General features: G+C 32.3%; 1 protein-coding gene across 1 annotated transcript in view; it reads left to right on the top strand.

Moving 5' to 3' along the window:
- Positions 1-13,123, top strand: part of LOC126735583 (desmoplakin-like) — a 55,163-nt gene that overhangs the window by 14,638 nt on the left and 27,402 nt on the right. The window contains exons 7-10 of the mRNA XM_050439611.1: positions 1,449-1,860; positions 3,097-3,411; positions 10,320-10,646; positions 10,730-10,899. Coding sequence (XP_050295568.1) covers positions 1,449-1,860; positions 3,097-3,411; positions 10,320-10,646; positions 10,730-10,899 — 1,224 coding nt within the window. The remainder of the gene's footprint in view (positions 1-1,448; positions 1,861-3,096; positions 3,412-10,319; positions 10,647-10,729; positions 10,900-13,123) is intronic.

The following is a 13,123-nucleotide window of genomic DNA, read 5'->3' as shown; positions in this document are numbered from 1 at the left end:
AGTAATTTCCATTAGAATTTTCTGTCACAGTAGCTATCACAGTAGCTAGTGGAGAAAGAAGCTTTTCTAAACTCAAAATAATAAAAAATTATTTACGATCCACAATGGGTCAAGAGAGGCTTTCTGACTTATCAATAATTAGTATTGAAAAAGAAATTGCAGAAAATATAGATGTGTCTAACACTGTTAAAACATTTACATTAAAAAAAGCGAGAAAAGCAAACTTTGTATAATCATTGGATATGTTAGCTACCTGCCCCTTTATGTGTACATATACATATTATAAAGTGCATGTTGCGTAAGTAAATAATATGTATGTATTTAACTACAACTTAAATGTATGTATATTAATTAAATGTTTGTATTTAATTCCAACTTATTTGTAAATACATTACATTACAAATAAATTGTAAATAAAATTATGATTTAATATAAAATAAAGTGTTTGTTTCTAAAATGTTGTTTTTTTTAACGTTAAATTATTTCAAGTTATTTATTTACAAATGTTTATCAAAGGCCGGATTCGGTGGGGTAAAGGAGGGGCGGCAAAATTTTTTTCGCACCCGGGCGGGAGATACCCTAGGAACGGCCCTGAATGTACACAATACAGCGCCACAAAATATAAATGTAAACAAATAACCGATCGACCGCAATATTAAAACATCCCGTCTAAGCGATAGCCTTAACCGTGACGTTATTTGACATCTTTGACAGTAACCGTTGGTTCTTACCAGACTAACGCTTGGACAGGCTAATGATGTTATGACAATATCGGTATCTACTTGTAAACAGATCGGCTTAAAAGTCGCCTTTTTCCCATGGTGCGGCACAAGTTTTTACTATCGTAATAATATAGAAACAAAACACTGAAATGACTCAACTTTTTGACTTTTTTCCACCAAAAACTAAAAAAAAAAACATAACTTCACAAATGCCGAACGTTAACACCAAGCCGTTTGTCAAGATGAAATTTCACGAGATGGCATCAGCTTTTGCTGCGCTGTTGTCATTTTAAATTTTTTATAAGCGGTTTTAGGAATAAGAATGTTAATATTTTTTTTGCTTGGAAAATGTTATTTTTGCGCTTAGGATAACATATATCTATTTCTACTTTTTATTTTTAATCCAAAATTTAACATCAATAAGTTAAATTAACATTATGATATTATGTGTTGATATAAAGCTGAAAATTTCTTCTTCTGAAAATGCGTGTAAACTTGACAACAGAGATTCGATGAATATGTTTGTAAGCAAAACACCCCTCTTGCCCCTGTGCATATGTTGAAATAAGACAAAGTTTTTGTTTAGATACTAATTTTAGCCTTTCAATGTTCTAAAATTATTATATAAGTTGCCATATTTAAGCCTTATTTAAGCAACATCTATTTATTGATTTAATTAGGATATGCCACCTAATTAAGCACATATCTTAAAAAAAAAAATTTTAGGACTAATGTTGAACATGAAAGGCAATGTTGTCAGCTGTCCTGCAAAGTAGCCCACTTAGAACAAGTCTTGGAACAAGCAACCCTATCTAAAAAGAGATTGTCCGACTCTGTGGACGCAAACGATGCCGAAGCTAAAAATTTAAAAGAACGCCTAAAACAGCTAATAAATGAAAATAAAAACTTAAACAATACAATTTCCGAGTTAGAAAATAAGATAAAAAAGATTAATCCTTATGAAGGAAACATAGAGGCGCTACGTAAAGAACTCGAAGAAAAAAACGCAGAGTTGGTAGAGTATGAAGAAGAAAATAGATTTTATTGTCAAAAAATTGAAGTACTGGTGAATCAGAATAACGAATTGTGTAGAAATATTAGACAATTGGAGGCTGAGTTTCTAGAAAAATCTAAAGAGGTAATTACGGTGACAAAGATAATTGGTTCTACTAATAAATTGTACGTTTATTTTATTTAAGTAATACATTGGATCCAATGATTGCGAATAATAATCTAAATATAAGTTACAAAATAATATGAAATACAGTAGTATCCCAAATTATTTTAAAAACTTATTAACGAGATAATTTTTTCGTTCTCCTTTGCTATCTATGATAAAATAATAAATAATCGAATTATGATAGATGCATCACAAAACATTTGAGAAAGTATTATCCTATAGAAATATAAAAATATCCTAATTAACAATTACAGATAAATTTTCGTTAAAGAAATAAATAAAACTAGAAGGCCAATGAAATCTTTCCACCCAGTTTAAAAAAAAACGCTCTTACACTCAATTTATAATTCGAGGGAGACCAATAAATTTATAATTTTCGACCATTTATAATTACCAACTCCAAAATCTTAAATGTGAATAGGGTCGACTCCTATTCCCATTAGGCGTTGCAGCTTATTCTAGCTCTTTCTATTCTGATTTTATCCCCCGAGTTTAAAATGTCTACTATTTTTACTATTTTTTTGCAATCTGATAGTTTGTCAAAATTTTGCTGTTATGATTATTGTATAAAACACGCTTTTGAAAAATATTTCCTTTCAAAAATTTTCAAACAGCTTTCATACATTAATTTTTACAAGTTAAGCCAAGGCCTAAAAGCAGTAATCGGAACTCTATATCAACTGCTAAAAACTAGGAGTTTTATATGTTTCATATAATTGGCTAAGCCAGGAAAAGAAGTTTTTCATATAAAAAATTCATTTGTAAAGATCTTATTCAAGGACGAAACTTACTCAAATCTTCACAAACAGTGTTTAGGGATATGAAAATAAACAAAGATAATCTTAAATGTTTACAGTTATTAATGAGTACTTCATTGCTGGCTTGCTATGCTTGTTGACTTTCAAACTAAAATATGAATTGCTTATCTTAAACTTATACGTTTTAAGACCTATGTATAAAAAAATATTTAAATTAGTTAATTTCATAATAATAAATTAACTTCAAACAATGTTTATTTAAATCAAAGAAATTTAACTCTTAGTCTCCAAGTATTGTGGTTTTTGGGCTTAACTACCGGTATACGTCAGGGTGTGTTATGATCATATCTGTCTTACAAAAATACTTATTATTTGTTACTAATTGAATATATAAACTTTAGTTTTTTAAAAAACAATGTTTTTTTTTAAATTACAGGTTGAAAAAGTCGATGCTGAAACCCAGAGTGAATTTAAAGATCAGTCCTCTCTCCAAAATAAAGTTGACCAGCTAGACAAGGAAAATCAATATTTGCTTAATCAATTAAGGGAACTACAATCATTGAAAACCTCTAACATGTCTCAAGTAGGACAAATTGCTCAGATGGCTGTGGAAAATGATAGTTTAAGGAAACTTCTAGAAAAAACAAAAGCAGAAAACCAACAAAAATTGGACAGCAGTGAAAGACTTATTGAATATTCTCAAAAGGAAATTGAGAGATTGTCAAGAGAGTTAGAAAAGATAACTAATTCGGTAAGTTTCTAGTTTTAATATAAGTCACTGAAATAAAATTATATATACAATCTATAATGTCATATATATACCGAGTGGTGCGTCGGAACATAGGAAATCCCATGTAAATTTTGAGGGGGTCAATTATTGGCTTCCCTGTATATTTTACAGAAAAAATGTAAGATAACTTTTTGAAGAGACCAATCTGGCAAACCCTCGTGCAAAGTTTCAAAAAATTTTAATAAGCTAATCTTGAATTATTCATTTAAATGTAGTTGCAAAATTACCAAATTTTCGGTTCAGGTAAAACCAAACGGGCACCAGTAAAATGAATATTGTCACTGACGTGAGAAAAAGTGTCAATAAATCAGTGACAGTCGATATTTGAAAACAAGTATGAATTATTCAATACACGAAAAAATAGCCATAATTAAGTGGCATTATGCGGGAAACAGTTTTAGAGCAGTATCTGAAATGTTTTCAGTTTATTTCTCCACCAAGCTCATTCCGTCCATCTCAACATTAACCGTATTGTCAATAAGTTCGAGTCCAAAGGTTGCGTCCCCAGTTTGTCAGATTGGTCTCTTAAAAAAGTTATCTTACATTTTTTCTATACCTTATTGTCCCCCTTAAAATTTACATGTGTTTTCCTATGTTCCGCTCGGCGACACACCACCCGGTATACAGGATGCCGCATCGAAAACGAAACAGCGGAATTTACTGGCAATTCATTTTTTTTTTTTGGAAAAACGCTCAGACGCTTAGACTTGTCGATTTTGTTTTCAAGGGAGACACAAGTTTGGTGAAAAGTCACGTTTACACGTGCAGCCCCCTGGGCGGAGGTGACATAACCCCTAACATCTTAAATGGAAAGGAGGGAAAAACGAACAAATAAGCGAATTTGTTCCTTTGATCGTCAATGAAACTGAAGAAGTTAGAAGAGCGCAATTTGGTAAAAATTTTATACGGGTAGGGGAACTACAACCACCCTCTTTTGGTTAAAGGCTTACTCACCCCTTGGGCCCGATGCATCCCAACTCCAAAATTTTAAATAGCACTTTAAATTAAAGGCCTTTTGGAGTAGCATTCACCCGCATAAGAATTTTTCCTAAATTTTATGCAGGGTAAAAGAAAGGTAAAGTTAAATAAAATAAACTCTTTTATAAAGTGCTATTTTATTTAATTAGATTCTAAAAATGCTATCCATTTTGGGCTAAACAAAAATAATGTTTTTAAACTCATTACTAAAATTTCTGAAAGCCTTCCCTTGGAATAGAAGCACACTTTGTAATAAATCCGTTGCCAAAGATAACCGCTAAGCTGTTTTTTCTTGTTTGCTACTGATGAATATCTAATTTAAGTCAAGTGTGTCAGATTGTACCTGGCAGTCAAAAAAGTCAAAAGTAACATTAATTTTTTTAATCCGATAAAAAAAGTTTGTTTACTAAGTTGGATTGCAGTATGCTGGAATGTAGGTTTTAGGTCGTACGACTGCTGCATTATTTAACGAAAGAAAAAATGTAAGTCATTCTTATGTACGTCAGGCAGCCAATTCTCTAATTTGAAGAAACAGGATCGATGGAAAACAAAACAAGAATTCAGCGTAGAGTTCTTGACGAAGCGACACATGTAAAAGTATTAGAACATTTTGCTATGAATTACACATTGTCTCTACGCCAAGCTTCAGCGATAACAGAAATTTGTCATAAATCTATACGTTAGGTACTTATTAAGTCATTTTCATCCAAAAAAATGCAAATTCTTAAGCAATTTCGTGAACACGGCCCTGGCCGAAGAATAGAATTTTGCGACGGAATGAGAGAAAAATTACGTAATACGCCTGAATTTTTAAAAAAACATTTGGTTTACCGACGAATGCACATTCTAGAGTGATGAAAATCAGCATGTTTTCAGGGAACGACACATATAGCATCCAGAAAAAATCAATGTGTGGGCAAGAATATTAAGTGATGCTGTTGTCGGGTTTTTTTTTATTAATGGCGAAACTTACTTGGAAATGTTGAAAATCACCATTCAACCTAAGATTGCTAAATAAACCGAAAATCAGTTGGACATTCATGGAAGTAGAAATCTAGATGAAGATTTATATTCTTCCTGTGAGGAAATTTTTGCATAATGCGTTTCCAAATCAGAGATTGGGAGAGGTCCAATGGAATGGCCGGCGAGATCACCAGATCCAACACCCCTCGACTTTTTTCTCTGGGGCCTCTTAAAAACTATTTTGTTTAAAACTCCACCAAAACTTCCAGAAACCAAAGAGCTACGACCGCTCAATCCTCCGTCCGACTCATTCCAGCTTTGCTTTTCTGCGAGAAGTGGGAATCGGGCTCCGCTCAAAGATAACTGGTAACCAGTTATCTCGAAGCCTTATTACTCTTTCCTATCCCGAAACAAATTAGAAATCCTCACCACCCATCAGATACTACAAAGAAAAAAATAATAGGAGTCAAATGATCGTAGCACGCAGTTGTAACTGAGAAGACCGGCAAGAGCAATAACAGCCGGAACAAACCAGTGTGACAAAGGAAGCTTCACTCGGTGATCTTCGGCAACGGATTATTACAGAATGTGCATCTATTCTAAGAGAAGTGTTAAAATATGAGAAAAGAGTTTGAAAATAGATTATACTTTTGTTTAGCCCAAAATAGAATTCATTTTGAGAATACGATTAAATCAAATAACGCTTCATAAAAACAGAGTTTATTTTATTTAACTTTTTTTGGCCTTGTATAAAATTTAGGAAAAATTCTTGTGCAGGTGAATACTACTTGAACAGAACTTTAATGTGATGTATCATAAAAGGGGTGGTGTTATTTAAAACTTTAATGTTAGGGTGTATTGCGCTCAAGAGATGACTCATCCTATAATCAAAATATGGTGCTTATACAGGGTGATTTTTATAAGAAGGTCATGCTTTTGGGGGTCATAGAGGACGTTCAAATATAACTTTTGATATAAGACACTATGGGTCGGAAATGCCTCAGAAGCAAAATATAGGGGGTTAAAGTTTTTAAAAAAATTAAGAAATTAATTTTTAGTTTTTTTGACTGTTTAAGATATCGGTGTCAAATTTTCTCAATAAAGCTACCTAATAAAGATGCTTTAAATTTAAAAAGTAAATGTTTTACTTTCAACCGGTGGCGTAGATCGGATAGGCATTAGAGTAATTTTTTAATAAAAAAAAATAGTACGCCACTGATAATCAAAAATTTTAAGACTCCTTGGTTTATTTAGCAGAAAAAAAGGTATCCTGCATCTTTTTCCCAAAGGGCACCATTTTATCAGAATTTAAAAATAAATAACTTTAATAAAAACTAAGGAAAAAAAAATTATTGGATAACGTTAAAAAATACTAAATAATAAATAATAATAATTAATAATTAATTTTAAAGGTGCTCAAAGTTGCCGTCTGTTGGATACAGAGCCTGCAGCGTAATGTTAAATTGTCGTGAATTTTCTGAATAACTTTCCTGCCCTATCTTTAATTACGCCTGCAGCTACTGCAATGCGAGCCAAAAGATCATGTTCATCTGGCACAGGTGTAGAATAAATAAGTTGGTCCAAATGACCCCACAAATAAAAATCACAGGGATTTAAATCGGGGGAGCGCGCTGGCCAAGCCACTGGGCCTCCCCTCCGAATTTAACGTCTAGGATATCTTTGGTTCAAATATTCCCTGACAACGCGACCATAGTGTGCCGGACAACCATCATGTTGAAGCCGCATTATTTGCCGAACATCCAATGGCACATCTACACATCTTCTAAATGTTCAGGCAGAAAGGCAAAGATCTCGAAGAAAAATCAAATAATTCCCTGCAATGAGACGTCTTGGCAAAATGTACGGACCAATCAAGTTCTCCCCTACAATGCCTGCCCAAACATTCACAGAGAATTTTTGTTGGTAGCCACGGATAAATTTAGCATGAGGGTTTTCATCAGCCCAGACATGATTATTTCTTGGGTTGAAATGTCCCTCTCGGCAAAACGTTGAATCGTCACTAAACAAAATAGCTTGGCGTATGTCTGGGCGTTCAGCCCCTTGTTGAAGATACCAAGTGGCAAACGCGAACCTATTAGCATAGTCTTGGGGCAACAGATGCTGAACCTTTTGTTTCTTAAATGGATAAAGGTGGTTATCATGTAAAACTTTCCAATCCAACGTTTGGCTTATCCTAAGGTGATCAGCAATTTTTCGGGTACTTGTATTTGGATCTTCTTCAATATTGTGAAGTATTTCCTCCTCAACATTATCATGAATAGGTCTTGCACGAACTCTTATGCCTGGGTCCACCTAAAACAAAAAGTACATGTTATTTTTTTGTTTTTAATTTTTTAAGTAGGTACTTACTTGTAATTGTCCTCTCTCACGTAGACTCCTGTCGACCTTAAGAAAAAATCTTCTCTCTGGGACCATTCGATTGGGAAAACGTTCAGCATAAATCGCGCGAGCTAATACAGCATTTCCTCTGGATTCACCAAGGGTTAAATGCATATCTGCCAATTCATTCCACGTAAATCGCTCCATAACATTCAAAATAAAGCAGCGACAGAACAACTACCTTATTTAAATTAATCAGGAAGATGACGTTATAACAAAGTTTGATTCGTATGTCAAAAATATCCTAGCAACCGTCAAAGCTATTAGTTATTTTATTATCATGTCCCTCTTTGCAATTTGCGTGGCATTGAGTTAGCGGATATGCACACTCGGCGAATCCGATGAGTTCGTGCGAGACCAAATACCGAAATTAAAGATAGGGGTGAAGTTATTCAGAAAATTCACGACAATTTAACATTACGCTGCAGGCTCTGTATCCAACAAAATGGCGGCCACTTTGAGCACCTTTTAAATTAATTATTAATTATTATTATTTAGTATTTTTTAACGTTATCCAATAATTTTTTTTCCTTAGTTTTTATTAAAGTTATTTATGTTTAAATTCTGATAAAATGGTGCCTTTTGGGAAAAAGATGCAGGATACCTTTTTTTCTGTTAAATAAACCAAGGATTCTTAAAATTTTTGATTATCAGTGGCGTACTATTTTTTTTTAATTAAAAAATTACTCTAATGCCTATCTGATCTACGCCACTGGTTGAAACTAAAACATTTATTTTTTACATTTAAAGCATCTTTATTAGGTAGCTTTATTGAGAAAATTTGACACCGATATCTTAAACAGTCAAAAAACTAAAAATTAATTTCTTAATTTTTTTAAAAACTTTAACCCTCTGTATTTTTCTTCTTACGCATTTCCGACCCATAGTGTCTTATATCAAAAGTTATATTTGAACGTCCCCTATCATCCCCCAAAAGCATGACCTTCTTATAAAAATCACCCTGTATACTTGTATAATATTTGTACAAAATTGCGCTTTTTTAACTTTTTTATTTTTTTGTTTAACTTGTTTAGAGATATTCGCATTGAAAATTTTCAAATTGACACCCTGTATTAAGGTGACCCAATAAGACTGTTCCTCGGCCATGTCTCGACATGATTCTTAAATTTTTAAATTGCATTTTCTTTAAATTTCGCATAATAACTAAAAATTTTCTTTTGACACTTTTAAAGAGATGCAGTTTATCATTTTTGTAAAAAAAAATCAGTCGTTTTAAAAATACAGATGGGTATTCAATTGTTTTTGCAATAACCTGCTTTAACCTCTTAACGGTTTAACGATTGAAAATGGTTAAACTGTATCTTAAATTTACCTTAAATACGAGTTATAATTAAATCAGCTCAATAGTAAGGATAACAATTGACAAGCAACTTAACTACGAACATTTACTATAAACATAACCTCAGAAAATCTGGTTATGTCAAAATTCATTATTTTATCTTAAATAAACTCCAAATACCAAGTTTCAGTTAAATCACACCAATGACAAAAAATTAAGTAAAATGTAAGCTCATCAAATCATCCAACCATTCTCTAATCTTAAAAAACCCATAAAACTTTTCTTTATGACGTAAGAATAAAACGTTTTAAATAAAATCATTGAAAACACTATGCGAACAATTGGCTCGGCCTATTCCTAGCCTATTCCTTTGGCCTCCAAGGCAAATATTTATCACAAGAATCCTTAGATGTTGCCTTTTGGAATTATTCTGTTTATAATTGCGCACATATTAAAACTTAATAAATATTTCTAGTCTCCCGATTTAATCTGCCTTGATTTGTATCTTTGGGGAAGGATTAAGGTTATAGTATTTGCAACAAAATTATTTTGAGTTATGAATGCCATTTGGAATATCCCAAGAGCTAAAATTGAGACTGCTGTTCTTTCAACTCATTAGCATCTGCAGAAGTGCATCCGAAATAACGGAGGCGATTGTGAGCACCTGGGTGGCCATTAGATCACTTTCCTTTTCTTTTTTATGGGTTTTAGTCAAAAACGGTACTGCTTAGAGCCGCAAACTATATCCTAAAAAGAATTCAATAAACTTACTATGCTATGCCCTAGATAATACCTATATAATAATATTAAAGTGATAATTCCATTTCATTATTTAATTTTTTTAAAATTTTGGGTAATCGTGTCAAACTGTCAAAACTAGCCCCCTGGTAAAGAAGAATACTATATTTTGGTCGATTATTATTGCCAACGATACCAAATTTGTTAATATCGGTCAAACAATTGAATAACCTTCATATTTATTTTTAAAATAATTGAGTTTTTTTACAAAAATGGTAGGTAAACTAGTTGTCCTTAAAAATGTCAAAGAAACATTTAGTTCATATGCAAAATGTATTTATAATTATTATAATTATCTCATATGAATAATATAATTACCACCGTCTATAGATTACAACTATATAGTTGTAATCTATAGACGGTGTAATTACTTATCAGGATATCTGTTTTATAAGAAAATAAAATGTGTTCTTAATTATTATTATTTTAGGGCGGTAATTTTAAAAAGGACGCATTTACTTCTACCTCCCTAAAATCCAATAGTTCTCTGAATGACACAATTGACAAGTTAAGCAAAGAAAATAGATGTTTAAAAGAACAGTGCCAATTGGCAGAAAAGTTAAACGATATTAATAAGAAACAACTTGAAGAGATAAGTACACTTCAAAATAAAAATCATGATCTAGCGGAAATGATGCGAAAACTTAAACACGAAAACTCAGCGGAAACCACAAGATTACAACAACTAGTTGATAATTCTCAAAATCAGGTTGAGATACTCCTTCATGAACATGATCAAAAAACTAAGGAAATTGAGGTACATTTTTAATATTTTACTACGACATGACGGTAACTTTAATGTAAGCCTTTATCTTTATTTTGTAAATTTAATATTTTTAGGAGATTGCCAATGAATTAGAAACAATAAGGCAAAATGTATCAAATGATACAGACCAATCCGCAGAACACATTAAAAAGTTAGAAAACGAAAAGGAACAGCTGCTGCATAAACTTAAGGGTTATGAAAATTGTAAGGACTGCAACTGTGATCAAAATGGAGAAATCAACAGGTAACAGTTTCAAAATTAAACTATGCAGAGTAGGTCTTTCGGATTAACAAATTTTCAGATGTAATCTAATTACTAATCACTTTTTTTTTTAACCAATTAAAGCAATTTGGGTAAGAGTTTGGCAATTAGGCAGAAGCAAACTATAGAGTTATGTTCCGTACAAATATGACCCGTATTATTATCCTTATACCCTTTAGTTTATTTATGTTTGGTTTATTGTTGCAATAGTTTGGAAAATAATTGTGTGTATGCGATCGCGTCAATCTCTTTATAATTTGTTATTTGCCTATTATTATTGTGCCTGGGCGTAGCCGATCGAGAGTTCTAGCCGTGACACTGGTTTCGTGGCGTCAAAATTGAAGCCGAGATTTGATGGCGCACGCCGTACAGTGGAACGACTAAGTGGAGATACCGCGGGACCTAATAATTTTTACATTTTACAAGATAATAAATTTTTTTTAGTATTACGTATTTTTAGGTATATGATAAATGTTTTAAATATTTTTTATTATTTATTTTATTGGAAAAATATACATAAACGGTGTTTCAAGTTCGTCTACCCTCAAAATACGAAAATGGATAATTTACCCCAAAGTTGCACATTATTTACTTGTAAAAGAATATGCCATATAAAAAAATATATATATTATATTTTATGTGGTTTTGAAGATTATTGAAAAAAAAAACAAATTTTCAAAAACTTATTCTTGACACTTTTGTGGGTTATCTTGGTTGCTATGGGAAAGTTTTTGCATTGCTGTTACTTTTTCGTAAAAATGTTAATGCCGAAAACAAAATTAGGTAGGTACCTACGCCAAATTTTTGTTGCTTATTTAAAAAATCGAAAATTTTAATGATTCCGAAGATAATCAAAAAAAAATTAAAAACCATTTTAATTTTTTCTGAGCTTAAACAGGAATGCAGTAAGAGGTAGGCATTATTCTAAATAAAATTAAGATTGTTAAATGTAAGTTAAAAATAAAATTGTCAATTTACCCACCTAATTTAAATACCGAATTTTTATTCTTTTTAAAACTCAAAGCGAGTATCAAAATAGTTTGGTAGTTTAAAATTTTAAATGCGTAATCTTACTATAAACTACAATAATAACTGCAGAAAAATATTATTTCGAATCAACGCAAAATATGTGCCGGAATATATATAATATAGCGCGGAATTTTTGCCATCGCGATGCGGTCGTTGCCTCGCATGATTTCGGCTTCTGTTGTGAGGTATCGATGGAAGCGGGGATAAGTGTCCATGCTAGAACTATCGATCGGCTACGGCCTGGGTCAACCAGGTTTTCATGGTACGCAGTACCATTTAGCGCTCCCCACCAAATCTATTTAGCAATGTGTCCTAAAGTCTAGTAAGCCAAAAAAAAAACAAGATTTTATTGTTTTAGCCAAAAATCTAACTTACTATTTATTATAAGTTCTATACGATGCCATTATTCCGGAGACATTTAGTCCAATTTGTGCTACAATATTAAGCTTTTCTTTCTCTTATTTTTCATATATACTCTTGCTGCTTTTTGTGATGTGAGTAGTTTCATAATAATTAAGAATTACCGAAATATATCCTTAAATAATTGGCGTGCACGAAGTTAGCGCCATATGTACAATTTTTTTACGGTTTTCAATTTTTTGGTATTTTACCTATATTTTATTTACCTATATAAGGTTACATGTTTTCCAGAGATCTTATCCGCATGGGTTAAACTGGCAACGTCACGCGAAAGATGTGTTGATGCGGTCTATAAATAATTGTACTTTGAATGTACTTATAATTGTACCCATCGATTAATACTTCTGATTACTTCCTATAGAGAAATTTGACTCGCGATTGGATAGAAATCTCGAGTGCTTCTACATAATTTTACATTTTTTATTTCTTGAACTTTTACTGAAAGTATCGATTAATATTAACGTATTTAGGTGCGAGGTCTTTCTGTTTCATTCGATGTTTTATTAAATTTGTAAATTTAGTGTTCTATTATTCGCTTGCTATTATATTATCGCTGCATGTAACCAGATTAGCCCCTGGTACGAAGCCGGAGGAGCTGCAGGCCTTCCTTCAACCACATTTTCCAGAAGTAAAGTGCGAAGAGCATGTATCAAAGCACCCGGATATTTACTCCTCTATGAAAGTCACAATCAAACAGGATGACTTTAGAAATGCATGGCGTCGTGAGGTGTGGCCAACTGGGGCCATAATCACCAGG

The sequence above is a fragment of the Anthonomus grandis genome, chromosome 4, assembly GCF_022605725.1.
Source record: "Anthonomus grandis grandis chromosome 4, icAntGran1.3, whole genome shotgun sequence".
NCBI classification, from domain to species: Eukaryota; Metazoa; Arthropoda; class Insecta; order Coleoptera; family Curculionidae; genus Anthonomus; species Anthonomus grandis.
The sequence above is the reverse complement of the archived record's forward strand: the minus strand, read 5'-3'. Positions and strand labels throughout refer to the sequence as shown.